Here is an 18473-nt window from a genome sequence, read left to right as displayed (position 1 = left end):
CAGCAGGCAAAAGTAAAGAAAATTAATCACATGAAAACAAATGTTCTTTTACTTGTCTTTTGAAGGTGCCAAACGAGTGGCATTCTCGAGCCGAACCGGGAAGGGTGTTCCATGTCAAATGACACGCAACAAGAGGATTGAAATCGGATCTTATTGTTGGTGTATGGGGAATTTGGAATTTGGATATTTAGAGGATATTTAGAAGTCATGTGGAAAGTGATGATTTTTATGTGTAGAAATTTGAAAGTGGCTTTTCTGAATCAAAAGTGGATGTTCCTGTTCCTTATCAGTACAGAAAAGTCTATACTATAAAGTAAAGACCTTTATTCTAAAAATGCATTGACAATGATGCAGAAACGGGAGGACTCCTCTAAACTAAACCACAAGTGGTACTGATTTCGTCTAGGACCCATTGTCTCTAATTTTTTTTTTTGCAATAAGTGGAATAAAATTACAAGCCCCCTTTACTCTAACTTCATCTGCGCACGTAGATTAGCACTGTGGGCCCCTAATTAGCACCGTGGTTTTTCAAGATAGCTATCTGATTTTCAAGTCCAGTTACTTGGACTATCTGTCTTGGCTTGTCTCTTTCTACAATTAGCCATATCTTGATCTTAACCTACTGCAAAATACTTGATAACTTCAATTCAAAATCAACGGACTCGGTTCAACTAAACACTTTAAAAACCAAAACATTAAAAATGTAATGGATATCTACGCAATTTGATGTATCTAGTTAACCGTTACCGCACCGGCGGCTGAACATTCAATTCCATTTATTAATTCAATTCAATTACAAGCACGCACTCAGAAGGTTTCTTCCAGTCCATATCCCTAAATGAAATTTTTTAGTGTTGGTAAAATTACAAGCCCCCTTTACTCTAACTTCAGCTCTTTTCTCTAACGTTTCAACATATTGAACATACTCTTGATAACAACTAAGTTCCCTTTGTAGCAGCAAAGTGGATTGAGGCTCTATCTCGCAATAACGGGCGTAGGTTCAATTCCTGCTGCCGCACGGTTGGGCTACATAACTACCTCCCTGTAAAAAAGACTCAGCAACTGAAACGTTCGTTTGATGCCCTATGTAGCATCAATGACACTCGCGGATCTTTTTCCTTTGTTTTAAAGAGTCATTTAAATTTTTCACAAAGGTCAGGAACTGTAAGGGGTCCGTATCTCTTCTTGTATATAAAATAACGTTTTTTTAAGTTAAATATCACTCCTTACTTTTTATTCTAATTAATAAAAATAAATTAATCGATGAAGAAATTTGCTGCGCTTGCGGTAGGAAATGAGGTGAGTAGCTGGTTTGCTATTGAATCAGGAGTTAATCAGGGTTACAGGCAAAGACTGTGAGAAAGTATGGAATCAAATTGAAAAGTAAAACTTTCCTAGACTTAAATTATGCAGGTGATTTGAGTGTCGTAAATGAAAATCTTAGCAAAAACCATGACTTTTGGGAGGTTTTGAGAGTTCTGGGTGCAAGAATAGGTTTGAAAATTTATGTTAAGAAGACTAAGTCGCTTAGACTGGCAATAAATAAAGGTGAAAAGTTATACCAAAAAGACTGATAAAGTGGATAGCTTCACTTACCTGGGTTGCAATATTAGTAAAGATGGTGGCTCCAGTGAAGTTGTTTAAAGTCGAATAGCCAAAGCCAGGGTGTTTTTTCACAGTTGAAAAAAAGTTTAGAATAAAAGGAAGATTAATCTACGAACCAAGATTAGAATTTTGGAAGCTAATTCGTGACACTGATCAAGTATGGGTCTAAAAGATGGGAGCTTCGAAAGACAAAGGAGGATTTTCTATAGGTTTCCAAGAGGAATTGTCTACAGATTCTTTTTTGTACCGGTCTGACTGACCGTATTTCAAACAGCAACCTATAGGAAAAACATGTTTTTTTCTGCTTTCTAGGGCTACAATGGAACAAAGGAACTAGGGCTACAAAGGAACGGTTGAGATGGCTAGAACATATTCACGGATGAAGGGTGACAAATTGTCAAAGATTGTCCTTGTTGAACAACCATCTAGGGCCAAACGAAACGCGGGTCGTCCCCGAGTGATGTGGGAAGAGTTCGTAAGAAGGAATTCAAAAGAAATTGGGAATTTTTGGGAGTTTGTAAAGAGGGAAGCTTTGAATAGGATGAAAGAGGAGCGGTTGCAGCTGTGATGGCCTCAGGGGGCTTGGTGCTGCAGTGACTTGTTAAGAGTAATAGTAGTAGTATTAAAAATTCCCAAAAACATTTATAATATAAAGAAAGGATTTTCATAATGACTAAGACAAAATAATGCACCATATACAAGAATCATAAGAAAATATATTTTCTTAGAAAATATATTTTCTAAGATAATATTTTCTATTAAGAAAATATATTTTCTTTTCTCTCTGGAACACTGACTGTTTTCTGGTTTTACAGGTAAAATCGTTGGTTTCATTTCACCATAGTGTGAATCATTGGTTACTTGAGACTGCGTTCATTTTTAAGGGAATACCTTCGTTAGATATATTTTGGGGGGTGGGCAAGGCCGTATCCAAGAAATTATTTCGGCGGAGGGGGGGGGGGGGGTCTCCTCGGGTCAGACCTAATCCATGTCTAACGGTAAAAGAAGACAATAGATAGGAACATAAAATACTGTAAATTGAAGTTAAGAAACGTAATAGTTACAAAATGAATTCAGAGACAATAATCAATTCGACGTGTTTTTTTATTTGCGAACATGTCAATAATTGTATTAGTGTCAATAGCAACATCCCTGTGCACTGACAGTAACTCTAGACCTGTCAAACGTTCTTCACCGGTTGCATTTCGTAGCCCTGTCTTAAGCCGTCCTTTTCGGTGTAGGAGTTGAAACAGACCAAGTAGCTACAATCGTAAGAAGGCGGCTGATGTTTGGAAAGAAATCAGCATTGCACGTATCAAGTGCAGCCAAAGCCGAGACTTGTCTTTCTTTGTTATTAACGTTCTGCCTCTTCGTTTTCCATAATTTCACTGCGTGGCTTAGGGCATCTGGCTCTGGTAAAAGATTAGAATAAATATCATTATTCTCACTGATTTCTGCGTCATGCAATTTTTTTTGTCTAAGTTTGCTGGTATGAAGCCAGTTAAAGTTGCCAAAATTATACGGTGCCCCATAACTCTATCTTTGCGTTCTGACATGAAGTAGTCCATGAATGGAATGTATATGGAAGCTCTGTACGCTTCTTTCGAAGAACCGATATCACAGTGGTCGTTTCGACAACGACCAGCTCCTGGAAACGTCAATTCTATCTTCAGATCTCTGGCAAACTCTTCAATTTTTGAATACAACGAGTCAAACAAAGAATCTGCGTCTTCGCGTAAGCCCACAACTGTCTGCATCACAGTTTCAACGTGGTCACATGTAAGCGCCAAGTCACAGTCAACAGCTTGAAGAACTACACAGAGGCAACGTAATACCAAAGAGTTCTTTTGCTACGAATAAACTTGGCAGAAACTGTCCTTGCTCCATTGAGCTTGCTAACTCATGGGCCTTTGCGGAAGTCTCAGCATTCGCGTTTCCTTCTTGAAGCTCTTCCAGTGCTTCTAAAATTGGATTATAGAGCTCCACAAGGCGGTTAACGGCACCGTACCTCAACATCCACCGTGTTTCACAAAGGGTAATGAAAGTAGTTTTTCTAGATTCTGGCACGCATTGTTGAATTCTGTCTTTGAGTACCTGGGTACGGGAGGGGGATGAGCCAAAAAAGTTGCAGATTAGAAATATTGTCCCAATACATGTTTTCATGACTGGAATGGAGCAAGCTAAAGCGATCGCAAGGTTGAGTGTATGTACTCCACAGTGGACATTAATTGCTCGTGGATACTGCTGTCTAATCCAAGCTTGAGTGCCTCATTAGGGTTTGAGTGCATTGAGTGCATTCATAGCAGCTGCTCCATCATATCCCTGTCCTACAAGCTTGCTCAAATCCAAACCAGGGTTTTTCAAGGTTTCTAATATTGTGTTGGCCAGACCTTGTCCGGTTAAATCTGGTACGGGAACAAACCCAAGAAAGTCTTCACACAAAGCTCTGTTTGAAACATACCGAACACAAATGGACAGCTGGTCTGTGTTCCTTATGTCAGATGTTTCATCCGCTAAAACCAAATAGCACACACATTCGTTTACCCTTTTAACAATATCGCCTTGAATCATCTTTCCGCAGACACCAATAAGCTCATTTTGAACAACTGGGGACAGATACATCCCATTTCCCACACTTTTTTCAATATGCTTTTTCAGCTCGTCATCACCACATCGCATTCTCATTCTCAAAACAGTACAGAAGTTTCCATCATTTAAAGCTGGTTCTTCTTCGGGACGCAGAGGACCGTGATCATTCGTACCACGAAGGGTTAGTTGCTGTCGACTACAGAAAACAATAGTTTCTACAACCGGTTTGAGTCTCATACGATTTTCTTTTGCTTGAGCTTTTCGAGCATCATCTAACTTGAAGAGAATGTGACGGTTTTAGTTTTACATAATTTTGCTCAATCGGATACTGGTCTTTTACCCTAACGTACCTGTTATGAAATTCGCCTTCTGGCTCTTGTTGCCGGGTATCCACACTTTCTATTGCGGGCCTTTTCCATTGAAAGTATCGAAATAAATCGCTATCCGCTTGTCACTTCTTCATTGTCTCACTGTTAGATACTAACTGACCTGGGGTTGAATTACACCAGCTAAGAGAAGGCTGAAGTGAAAAAGAAGATACACTGCCTAATCCTAATAATTGACTCTATTGTTCATTCAACGGCAACTATTTGAAGCTAAGCCGGCAATTATAGTGACCTTGTGATTTGGTAAGCTTAAAATATGCGGGTTTCATAAAGAGGTCAAAGTGTTGAAAAAAAGCAATTTTCTCGGACATTTCGGGGGGGGGGGGGTCAAACCCCCTAACCTTCCCTGAATACGGCCTTGCGGTGGGGCTGGAAGCCAATAAAGAATATTAGAAACGAACTGTAGGTGAAGAGTTCATCTTGTTAAAAGAAACCAACAATTTTCAAATAGAATATTTATTACAATGCGTATATTTAAAAAAATAACTTTTCAGACTGATTGTAAATATGTAAAATTCATTTAAGTTAAATTTATCCTTTAAAAGTCACTTGCATAAGTAAATTTATATAATTTTAGAAAAAAGAGTGAGGATCCAAGTCCATCCACCACGTCTGAGAACCCCAGAGCTAATATCCTAGGCTGCTTATTTTGCTGACTCCCCCCCCCCTCCCACCAGTTCGGGAAAATTTATCTACCACTGGGGCAATGTGAAAAAAAGTTTGGAAGCAGTCTTTTTCGAAGCACCTCACAATGAAAGGGCTTATTTATTAGTATTTGTTTTAAAAATTAACACTTTTAGTTTATTCTTCTTTGTCTCAAACATTAGCACTTCCAGCTCAAATATTTTAAAAGGCAATTGGTGAACACACAACTTCCAAATGCCAATAGTCTATAATTGCTGCACATTAGAATATGCTCAGATAAGTACTAGTCAAACTTTAGTGGAAAGAGTTGAGGGGATGGTAGCCCTTCCCTTTAATTTTAGTTCAAACAATCCTCTTTACTTTAAATTTAAAAAAAAATAATTTCTTTATTAAATTTATGGTAATTATGGTAAAAGTGACTGGCTAAATTTATAATAAAACTGACTTGAAACTGATTATTTCAAAGGGACTCAAGAATACACACCACTCAAATTGACCAAGTTTACCTGGAAATCCCAGCCCTTCTCTCCAAGAGTGTCTTCGGCAGCTTGTCTGATATCCACACATTTTGTTGTCTGAGTGTAATTGGTATAGACTGATAATCCACGGAATAAATGCTGAAGAAGTTCCATCCCATCAAGACTATCATCTTTCAATCTCTTACAGACTTCCTGCAAAAGAAGAATTAAGCTCAGTTCACACATTACTCGAAGTCCGCATCAGTCGTCGACTTTCATGTCACCCGATGAAAAGAGTCTTTTACGTTCGAAAATTTCCCAAGATTGGAAGCGAATCAAACAGTTCGCGATAAAGAACTGTAAGTAAGGAGCGACGCGGCTCAATAGTAACCGAATGTCTAAAAAATAGAATGTTGATATCAATAGGTATATCAAAATAATCTTCTAATTATGCTGATTCGAAATATATTTCACATAAGGTTCAATAAATATATAAGGTTCATCAAAAGCTATGAGCCTGAGAAAATTCGCCTAATTTTCAAAAAAGGGGGGGGAACACCCCTTAAAAGTTAAGGAATATTTAAAAAAAAATCACACCATTAGATTCTGCGTATTCGAGAACCCTGTTGTAGAAGTTTCAAGGTCCCATTTGCAAAAATGAGGAATTTTGTAGGTTTTGCCAGAACAAAGATCACGGATGCGTTTTTTTTTCCAGCTGTAATCACATCGAACCAGTAATCCTAGAATATCGGGAAAGGGCTCATGAACGAAAATTAAAAGTTCTAGTGCCCTTTTTAATTGACCAAAAATATTGGAGGGCAACTAGCCCACCTCCCACCCTCCTTTTTTCCTCAAAGTCATCCGATGAAAATTTTGAGATGGCCTTTTTGTTCAGCATAGTTGAATAAGGGGTTTATAAGGTTCATCAAAAGCTATGAGCCTGAGAAAATTCCCCTGATTTTAGAAAAAGAAGGGAACACCCCTTAAAAGTCAAGGAATATTTAAAAACAATCACACCATCCCATTCAGCGTATTCGAGAGCCCTGTTGTAGAAGTTTCAAGGTCCCATTTGCAAAAATGTGGAATTTTTTATGTTTTGCCAGAACAAAGATTACGGATACGTTTTTTTTTTCTTTTTTTTCACAGCGGTGATCACATCGAACCAATAATCCTAGAATATCGTGAAAGCGCTCAGTTGAACGGAACTTAAAAGTTCTAGTGCCCTTTTTAAGTGACCAAAAGATTGGAGGGCAACTAGCCCACCCTCCTTTTTCCTCAAAGTCGTCCGATGAAAATTTTGAGATGGCCTTTCTCTTCAGCATAGTTGAAAAGCCCAGTAACTATGTCTTTGGGGATAAAACGACCCCCCCACAGCCCCTGGGAAAGGTCTATAAGCCATGAAGTTTTCCCTTTGTTTACGTATAGTCTTTGTTATTGGTAAGTATACAGTTATTTTTCGGGGGGGGGGGGGGTGAATTTTCAGAGGGGGGATTTTTCGCAGGGATAATTTTTCACGGGGAGAGAAACATCCGGGAGTAAAATTTACAGGGGAAATCTTACACTGGGGGGGATTTGACAGAATTGATGTGCGAAATTAATTTTATTTGTCTTACTTTCTCTCTGACAATTCAATTTTGCATTTGGAGACATTCCGGGGGAATTATCCAGGGGCTATTTTCCGTGTGTTTGGATTTCCAAGAAAAAAATTCTTCGGAAGAGGGGATGATCGGGAAAACAATTAGAAATTAAAGTCTTTTTGAAATAAAAATATGTAAAGGAGAGTTTTTCAGGCTGAATCGTCCTCAAGAAATTTTAGGGGGAGAGGGATTTTCAGCGAGGACGGGTTTTTCCAGAGAGAATTTTACGGGGGGGGGGGGGTGTATTGTACGGGGGGGGGTGCATTGTGAAAAAATTTCCACGGGGTATTTTCCCGTTAGGGGAGGGAATTTTTCATGGAAGGTGAGCCAGATTTACCGGCATTATTTGAAAAACGATCAGAAATTAAATAAAAAAAAACAAGTTTTTTTTACTGAAAGTAAGGAGCAACAAAAAAAGCTCAAAACGAACAGAAACTATTCCGTATATGAAAGGATTGCCCCCCTCTTCAATACCTTGCTCTTTACGCTAAAGTTTGACTATGTGTCCCAATTTTTTAAGTATGGCTCTTGAAACACCAGGATCGTTTAATTAGAATTGGAAGCTTTTTTAAAAGTGCTTAAAGCTTTGGCGTAAAGAGCAAGGTATTGAGGAGGGGGGTAACTACTTCATATACGGAATAATTTTCCGTTAGCTTTCAGTTTTAATGTTGATTCTCATTTCCAGTTAAAAAAGATTTTTTTTTTTTTTTTTTACTCCAAAGATGACCCTCCTTTTCTTTAGAAGAAGAGCCTTGTAATCCAGATATGGTGGATTTTAGTCTGCTCTACAAGGGTCTAAAACCTTAAACACAGAGATTGGCTTTGGTAGGTATTATAAAATGCCAGCTCCTAGCCGTTTCAATAGAACTCTTAGTCTTAGTTACTACAATAACTAGTCAAGCTTTTGACCGTGTCTTGTGTTTTGATGTGTCTTGTGAATATTCGGTTCGCTTCTGTTTCGGATCAGAATTGAAAAATTCGTTCCTCCGGCCGGCAAATTAGATTTGATATGAACAAAAGCTCATTGTTCATAATCGGGTGAAAATATCATATTGGCATTCTTTTCCAGATGGGTACTCGAAGAAGTCTTTTCACAACCAAGACTTCCTAGGCTTCCTTAGAATCAACTTTAATTTAGTTAAGCCTAAATTAAGTTTTTCAAAGGTAGCAAAGAAGTAGGATGTCCATTAATTTACAAACTAAGCCAGATTCTGACAGGAGCCGCAATTTCACTTCAGCAGTAGAATTTTCCGTCACTGGAGGAAACAAGTCTTAATGTCGGGGAACATCCGGTTTACTTCTGTTTAAGATCAGAATTCGAAAATTCGTTTCTCCGGCCGGTAAATTAGACCTGAAATACAAGCAAACGTATTGTCTATAATTGGGTGTAAACATGATATTGGTATTATTTTCCAGATAGGTACTCGAAGGAGTCTTTTCAGGATTAAGACTTCCTAAGCCTCATTAGGATTAACTCTAATTTAATTGAAGGCTTCCAACAAATTTATAAGGAAAAGTTTTCAACAACATAAGGAGCAATATTAGACTTAAAACGAAGAGGAATTATTCTGTATTTGAAGGGACCTGTCCCTTCCTCAACCCTCGCTCCTTACGTTGAAGCCTTATGCGGGGCTCCCACGGTGTCATCAAAGCTAATAATTTTTGTCATTGAAATTGTGCACTATAAAGTTTGTTCTCTTCAAACAAGAATTTCAACTTTTTGACTTAACAGCAATTTTTCATAGTAAATAACTGAATTAATCTGACATGGAGCCAAAATTGAAACCTGGTGACAAAAAAATCACCGGATTTTAGTGATTTTCTTGAATAATCTATTGATTTATGTACTGATTAGGTGATATTTTTCTTCAGGCAACATAAAAATCACTAGAAATAGTGATAAATCATCACGGGTGGCAACCATGCATGGAGCAGAGAAAACGTTCTTAGAAAATTTTATTAAGTATATTTTTCCTTTTAATAAGTAAGGCTAAAGTGCAAATACTTTTCGGTCTAACCCTTGTTCTATTACCAAGCAAAATATTTAACAATTATACACTATTATATATATAGATACTTATTTGTTAATGGTTTATTTGAAATTTTTCACGAGTCTCCTGCTATTGCCTGAACTTTGCGGATTTTCTTGAAACAGTTAAGTAAAGTTCAAATTTTTCCGACAGCAATAAAATCAACAAAGTTATGCGAAGAAAACGGTTTATTAACTTTATGAACAGCTTTATTAACTTTATTGACGCCGTGGGAGCCCTGCATTAAAGTTCTTTAAAAATAATTCTCATTTAAATTTAATGGCCCTTGTGTTTGAGGAGTCGTTCTTGATGAATTGGGAAAAAAGTAAAAGTTTAGCGCAAAGAGCGAGGGACGAGGAAGGGGCAGCCACCCTCACACGCAGAATTTCTTTTCGTTTCAAGTTTTAATATTTCACTTTACTATCAGTTGAAAAAACTTGTTTTTTTTTTATTTAAATTCTGACCGTTTTTCAAATTATGCCAGGAAGTCCCCCTCCCCCGGGTAAATTTCCCCTGAAAAATTCCTCCCGAAAACTTTCCTTCCCACGGAATATTCTCCTCGTGAAAAATCCCCCTCGCAGAAAATCCCCCCCACCCCAAATAATCGTATATTTCCCAATAATAAATACTATATGTAAACAATAGGTATATTTAATAATTTACAGCCCTTTCCCCAGGCGCTGTAACGGTCATATCATCCCCAGAGACATTGTTATTGGAGCTTTCAACTATAATGAACCATATGGCTGTCTCAAAATTTTGATTGGGTTTCTTTGGGGGAAAAGACGTGGGAGGGGCTAGTTACCCTCCAGTCTTTTAGTGACTTAAAAAGGGCACTAGAATTTTTATTTTCCTTTCGAATGAGCCCTCTCTTGATCTTCTAGGATTATTGGTAGGATACGATCATCCCTAGAAAAAAAAACGAAAAAATATAAACAAACAAGTAAACACGCATTAGTGATCGTTCTTCTGGCAAAAAAAAAAATTCCACGTTTTGGCAGATGGGAGCTTTAGAACTCTAAATGGAAGTTTTAGGGGGGAAAAGAAGAAAACGAATACAAATTAACACGTATCCATGATCTTTCTTCTGGCGAAAATTACAACATTGCACATTTTTGAAGACACGAGCTTGAAACCTTTACATTAGGGTTCTCTGATATGCTTAATCTGATGGTAGAACTTTTATTGAGCTTTAGAACTCTAAATGGGAGCTTTAGGAGAAAAAAAAGGAAAAAGAAAACAAATTAACACGTATCCATTACATATCTGAAGCGTGGGCGTTCCGAAATATTTGCTAGATGTTTTCCATAAAATTTTTTAACGAATTGTTTTGGGTACTCGGCTGACTGAATGTATCTCAAACAGTAAGCTGTACGAAAAATATGGTCCATCCGCTTTTTAGGGCTATAATTGGAGAAAAGTAGAGATGGCTAGGACGCGTTCTGTTGATGAAGGATGATAGATTTCCCACGATCGATCTCATCGGGCAACCCTCTAAGGCCAAACAAAAAGCAGGTCATCCCTGAATGGAGTGGGAGAATGTTTTAAGGAAAGATTTAAGGGAAATAGGAAATTTTTGAGAGTGTGGAAAGAGAGAGGCTTTGAAAAGAATGGGATGCAGGAGGAGCGTGCGTAGCTGTGTGGGCCTCAGGCAACTTAGTGCTGCAGTGAGTTGTTAATAGTAGTAGTAGTAGTAGTAGTAGTAGCTTTGAAGAATGACATTAAACTTAATGAATATTATACATTTGGAATCGGCATAAAAAGTAAATCCTTTCGATACAATAATAGTTATCAAAATGCATTCTTTAAGTTTCGGTTATTATTGGGCCAAGTTGCTCCTTTCAAACAGTTCGTTATCACGAACTGTTTGAAATCAGAATTAAGTAAGGTTCTGACAGGAGTCGCATTTTTACTTCAGCAGTCAAGTTTTCGGTCACCCGATGAAAAGTCTTTTTGTGGGCAAAAGTTAAGTTCACTCCTGTTTCAGATCACAGTCGAAAAATTTATTTCTCCTGCCCCAAAACTCGATTTACAATCAATGAAATCTTATTGATTAATATCTGGTAAAAATATGCTATTGTCTATCTTTTTTTTAGATAGATTTATCTTTTTTAGATATCCAAATTTTATCTTTTAGATATCCAAAAGATATCTTTGAGATTTTTATCATTTTCAAATATGTATGTATATATAAATTTATTGCCCATCATAAATGTAAAATACTCCATCAACATTGATGGAATATAAAGAAAGAAAATGGAAAGAAACAAATAAATTCTGATTAATACAAACAAAACCAAAACAAAGAAAACTGACAGAAAAAAAAGAAAAAAAATACAAATAAGGGCAATTACATATTAGAACAAACACCTTATCAACGACGGACAATTTCAGAGGTGCTTTCACCAATAATCTGCCTCTGATATGTCTCGTTTCTTTTCTGCACCGTTGACACTTAACTAGAAACTCCATACCGCGAGGATAGGGAGCTGTTGTTAGTCCAGAGAGGCGGCCGTAGCAAATATTGCGAATGCTTGTAGAAACACTTCCGTATATCCTTAATGTCTGAAGCAGTAAGAAGAGACCAAAATGGTGCAAGGGCAAGTAGATGCGGAACAGCAAATGCACTATAAACGCTAGCTAAGATACGGCGGTTAAATTTCAACTTTAAAGCAACTAGTTGACCATACGGATTCCTAGCTTTTCTGGCAAAAAATCTTTCAAAAGTAGACGCGTGGCGCGAAGATTTGACCCAATCGGTATACCATGATACGTCATTGCATCTTGTGGTTCAATAACATGTTCACCTAACTGAACATTTGTCGGGCAATCTGAACGGTGATTGAACACCAGGAACTCAGTCTTACTCTCATTTAATCAAAGACCAATACGTTTATACTCCCCATCGAGAGTTCCAAAATGTTCCTCAATTCCAAAGGCTGTTCTACTAATATCAAGAATGTTATCAGCATAGTTAGTTAGCGAAACATCAATACCATTAAATATACATGTGGTTAGAACGTTCTGTTGTGGCACAATGACAGTATTTTTAGACAGGGGCGGAGAAGTAAGGTAGAAGCGCCCTGTTTAATACCCTTTTTTACTGGAATTGAAGGAGTGATATCCACCGTACCAGGTGAGATGGTGACCTTAACTCTGGTATTTAACTTTTCATACATATCACGTATCGATTTAATAACGGAAATATTAACCTCACTGTTGGGACCGTTGGTCCTGGTTTGTTTCAGATAAATGCCCTTCCCAGATTCTTCTCTTTTGGGTCCCTTAATTGTTCTCTTTTCCCCCTAGTAATAATTATTAATTTTCCCTAGATTTTGGCCTCGCCATTATTTTCCTTCGTTAACTGCGTAGTTTGTTAAACAAACCATGAGGATTTAATTGCGCAGCTAGGGATGATTCACCATAGTTAAACATTACTTTCAGATAACAAGTTTGGTCCGAATTCTGGGGGGGGGGGTGAAAGAAGGGGCATAAAGCCGATTCATTTGAAGTAAGGCAGTAATTGGTAAGCATTTGGATTGGCTGGAAAAATCCACATACCATCCATCGCAGGCACGCGGTTGAGCGGTCAGTAGAGAGCTATCTTATACCCCCACGATTCACCCCTGCTGCCACCTACAACTTTTTTTAACACCATATATTGGCACGAGAACCACGTGGTTTATGGTTTTTTTGTCAATGAGAATTTGAAAAACAGGAATTTTGTCACATTTATGTATGTTTTCATGGATGGTTATGTGTGTTGTTCGATTTATTTGATGTTTTTCATGGATGTTTAATGGTTTTTGTCAGTGAGAATTTGAAAAACAGGAACTTTGTCACATTTATGGATGTCAACAGCAATTCATGTCTGTTTTATGGTTTTTGTCAGTGAGAATTTGAAAAAACAGGAATTTTGTCACATTTATGTCTGTTTTTATGGGTTTTTGTCAGTGAGAATTTGAAAAACAGGAACTTTCTCACATTTTTGTATGTTTTTATGGATTTTGTCAGTGAGAATTTGAAAAAACAGGAACTTTCTCACTGAGAAAACCATAAACCACGTGGTGTAGTCACGAGTCAGAACACCTGTGCTGTCGACCTCAATTCACCTATCGTGAATCAATAATTCCCCTTAGAAACAACAAATTAATTTCCCCTTTCTTGACAGATCAATCAATCAATGACATCATCTGTCAGACTTTAAAAATTTTCGCCTAGAAACATTTCTCCAGGAATAGATCCAAATCATTAATGTCTTTGCCTCGGGAACAGTTCTACTGGTCGAACTCCAAAGGATATTAATAACCAAAGGCCATGGAAACAATTAGGCAAGAAACATCTTAGCGATGAATTGTTTTAGCGCGCGAAAAGGTTTCATATTAATTTGAAATGCGTTAGCGCAGAGATGCCAATAACAAAGGAACACGCTGAATTTACGTTTAGGGATTATTTGGGCGAAACCGTTTTAGACAGGTTATGGAACTATTTCGGCGAAACAGATAGAGACATTTTAAAAGAAGATTTTTGAAGAGATTTTAGAAGAGAATTTGAGTGTGGTCGTTATAATACACAAGTTTCATTTGAACAGTGTTGTGAGGTCCTCTAACCCAACCCCAAAGGGTTCCAATCCTCCTACCCCAACCCCGAAGGAAGCCCCCGGTCCTCAAAGCCCCCCAAGCTCCCAAAGGGCCACCGGCGCCCCCAAAGGCCCACCCAGACCCCCAAAGGCCATCCCCAGGCCCCAAATGTCCCCCAGGCTCCCAACTGTCCCACCGGACACTCAAAGGCCCCCCCAGCGCCCACAGGGCCACTGGCGCCCCAAAGGCCCACCCAGACCCCTAAATGCCATCCCCGGGCCCCCCAAAGGCACATCGAGCTCCCAAAGGTCCAACGGGGTCCCAAAGGCCCTCCACCGGACCCCAAAGGTCCCCCCGGTCCCCAAAGGCCCACCTGGCGCCCCCCACGCCCACCCCGACCCCCCCAAGCCCACCCCCGAGCCCCAAAGGCCCTCTCCCCGTACCCCAAGATTCTTCCCAGCACCCAGAGGACCACCCGCCCACAAGGGACCCACACACTCACAAAGGCTCTCCCCGAGCACCCGTCTTTCGTTGATGTGTGTTGTCTGAAACCTATGATTTGGGATGTGTAGTTTGCTACTTCAGTCTTTTCTGAGCTAAGTTTTCCTAGTATTTACTAGTTGCATTTTTTCTGAAACAAAGAGTTTTTGATGATGAGTTATATATTTCATTCTTGTACGATATAGGTTTCATAGCCTTTAGGTGGTGTGTGTTGACTTAAAATTATTATTTGGGATATGTCGGTTGCTATTTTTGACTTTTCTTAGCTTGATTTCTTAGTCTTTCATAGGTGTGTGGTGTCTGAAACCTATGATTTGGGATGTGTAGTTTGCTATTTTCGACTTTTCTGAGCTGGATTTATAGCCTTTCATAGTTATATGTTGTCAGAAAATTATGATTTGGGATGTATAGTTTGCTATTTCAGGCTTTTCTGAGCTAGGGTTTTCTAGTATTTCGTAGGTGAATGTTGTCTGAAACCAATAGTTTGGGATGAGTAGTTTGCTATTTTTGACTTTTCTGAGCTAGGTTTCTTAGTCTTTTGTTGGTGTGTGTTGACTGAAACCGATGATTTGGGATATGTAGTTTGCTATTTTTGACTTTTCTGAGCTGGATTTCTTAGTCTTTCATTGGTGTGTATTGTCTGAAACCTATGATTTGGGATGGGTGGATTGCTACTTTTGACTTTTCTGAGCTGGATTTCTTAGCCTTTCATATGTGTTTGTTGTCTGAAACCTATAGTTTGGGATGACTAGTTTGATATTTTTGACTTTTCTGAGCTAGGTTTCTTAGCCGTTCATAGGTGAGTGGTGTCTGAAACCTATGATTTGGGATATGTAATTTGATATTTCTGACTTTTCATAACCGGATTTCTTAGTCTTTCGTAGGTGTGTGATGTCTGAAACCTATGATTTGGGGGTGCGTGGGTTGCTATTTTTTGACTTTTCTGAGCAGGATTTCATAGCCATTCGTAGGTGTTTGTTGACTGAAACCTATGATTTGGGATGGTTAATTTGCTATTTTTGACTTTTCTGAGCTAGATTTCTTAGCCTTTCATAGGTGTGTGCTTTCAGAAAATTATGATTTGGGAGGTATAGCTTGCTTTTTGGACTTTCCAGAGCTAGGATTCTTAGTCACTCATAGGTGTTTGTTGTCTGAAACTTCGAGTTTGGGATGAGTAGTTGGCTATTTCAGACTTTTCTGAGCTAAGGTTTCTTAGTATTTCGTAGGTGAATGCTGTCTGAAACTTATGATTTGGGATATAGTATTTCGTAGCTGAATGCTGTCTGAAACTTATGATATGGGATATGTAAATTACTATTTCGGGCTTTTCTGAGTTGGATTTCTTAGTCTTTCCTAGGTGTGTGATGTCTGAAACCTATGATTTGGGATGTGTAGTTTGCTATTTTCGACTTTTCTGAGCTAGGTTTCTTAGCCTTTCTTAGGTATGTGTTGTCAGAAAATTATGATTTGGGATGTTTAGTTTGCTATTTCAGGCTTTTCTGAGCTAAGATTTCCTAGTATTTCATAGATGAATGTTGTCTGAAACCAATAGTTTGGGATGAGTAGTTTGCTATTTTTGACTTTTCTGAGCTAGGTTTCTTAGTATTTCGTAGATGTGTGCTGTCTGAAACAAATGATTTGGGATACGCAGTTTGATATTTTTGACTTGTCTGAGCTTGATTTATTGACCTTTCATAGGTATGTGTTGATTGAAACCTGTTATTGGGTTGAGTGTGTTGATATTTTTGTCTTTTATGATCTATATTTTTTAGCCGTTCAAAGGTGTTTGTTTTATGAAACTTATGATTTTTGGTGCATAGTTTTCTATTTGAACTTTTACGAGATATGATTCTTATTCCTTCATATGCGTTTGTTGTCTGAAACTTCTAGTTTGGGATGAGTAGTTTCGCTATTTCAGGCTTTTCTGAGCTAAGGTTTCTTAGTCTTTCATAGGTGAATGATGTCTGAAACCTATGATTTGGGATATTTGAATTACTATTTCGGGCTTTTCTGAGTTGGATTTCTTAGTCTTTCTTAGGTAGGTGTTTTCTGAAACCTATGATTTGGGATGGGTAGTTTGCTATTTTAGACTTTTGTGATCTAGGTTTATTAGTCGATCATTTGTGTGTGTTGTCTGAAACCTATAGTTTGGGATTACTAGTTTGCTATTTTTGACTTTTCTGAGCTAGGTTTCTTAGCCGTTCATAGGTGAGTGTTGTCTGAAACCTATGATTTGGGATATGTAAATTACTATTTCGGGCTTTCCTAAGCTAGATTTCTTAGTCTTTCGTTGGTGTGTGTTGTCTGAAACCTATGATTTGTGATAGATGGATTGCTACTTTTGACTTTTCTGAGCTGGATTTCTTAGCCTTTCATAGGTGTTTGTTGTCTGAAACCTATAGTTTGGGATGACTAGTTTGCTATTTTTGACTTTTCTGAGCTAGATTTCATAACCTTTCATAGGTGTGTCCTTTCAGAAAATTATGATTTGGGATATGTAAATTACTATTTCGGGCGTTTCTGAGTTGGATTTCTTAGTCTTTCATAGGCATGTGGTGTCTGAAACCTATTATTTGGAATGTTTGGGTTGCTATTTTTTTACTTTTCCGAGCTAGATTTCTTAGTCGTTCATAGGTGAGTGTTGTCTGAAACTTATTATTTGGGATGGTTAATTTGCTATTTCTGGCTTTTATTAGCTAGGTTTCATAGCCTTTCAGAGGTGTATGTTGTCAGAAAATTACGATTTGGGATGTGTAGTTTGCTATTTGAACTTTTCAGAGCTATGATTCTTAGTCCATCATAGGTGTTTGTTGTCTAAAACCAATAGTTTGGGATGACTAGTTTGCTATTTCAGACTTTTCTGAGCTAGATTTCTTAGCCGCTCATAGGAGTGTGTTGTCTGAAACGTATGATTTGGGATATGTAAATTAAGTTTTCGGGCTTTTCTGAGTTGGACACTTCTAAATTTTTGCCACACACGAAAACTTACACACACACACGTCAAAACTTACACACACAAAAGCTTACACACACAAAAACTTACACACACACACACACAAAAACTTAAAACAACACCCAAAAACTTACACACACACTCAAAAACTTACATTCACACAAAAAATTACATTTACAAAAAAACTTACACACAAAATAAAACTTAATCACTAGCTCTAAAACTTACACACACACACAAAAACTTACACACACACACGAAAACTTACGCACACACACACACACACACACACATACAAACAAAAAAAATACACATGCACACTAAAACTTACATGAACATAAAAACTTACATTCACACAAAAACTTACACAAAAACAAAAAATCATACACGCACACACTAAAACTTACACACACACACGAACACGAACACACACACACGAACAAATAAACACCCACACACACACACATAAAAACCCACACATGAAAAATAACACACACACACACTAAAACTCACAGACACACTCCAAAAATTACACACACAAAAACTTACACACACACACACACACAAAACTAACACATGCACACTAAAACTTACATGCACACAAAAACAAACAAGCACACAAAAACTTACACACACACACACACACACACACACACACACACACACACACACACACACACACACACTAAAACTCACACACACTCTACAAAACTTACACACACACAAAAACTTACACACACACACACACACACAAAATCTTACACATTAACAAGATATATTACATGCACTCAAAAACTGACATGCACACAAAAACTTACACACACAAACACAAACTCACACACTCACACAAAACTCACAATCACATACACACACAAAAAATTAAACCCGCACACAAAAACATACACACACACAAAAACTTAAACCAAAACACACACACAAAATCAAACAAACAAAAAAACAAAAACAAAAACAAACAAAAAAACAAAAAAACACAAAACTTACACATGAACACAACAAAACTCACACACACACGCACAAAAACTTACAAACACACACACACACACACACACAAACTTACACACACACACA

The 18473-nt window shown here is 37.9% G+C and overlaps 1 protein-coding gene across 1 annotated transcript in view; it reads right to left on the bottom strand.

Moving 5' to 3' along the window:
- LOC148940474 (lysosomal Pro-X carboxypeptidase) overlaps positions 1–18473 on the bottom strand; it is a 93725-nt gene that overhangs the window by 15396 nt on the left and 59856 nt on the right. Inside the window, exon 6 of the mRNA XM_089105612.1 lies at positions 5732–5896. Coding sequence (XP_088961738.1) covers positions 5732–5896 — 165 coding nt within the window. The remainder of the gene's footprint in view (positions 1–5731; positions 5897–18473) is intronic.

This window comes from Artemia sp. Qi Xiang Cuo, chromosome 19 (genome assembly GCF_049724085.1).
Source record: "Artemia sp. Qi Xiang Cuo chromosome 19, ASM4972408v1, whole genome shotgun sequence".
NCBI lineage: Eukaryota > Metazoa > Arthropoda > Branchiopoda > Anostraca > Artemiidae > Artemia > Artemia sp. Qi Xiang Cuo.
Note: the sequence above shows the minus strand (reverse complement) of the source record. Positions and strands in the feature narration are given on the sequence as shown.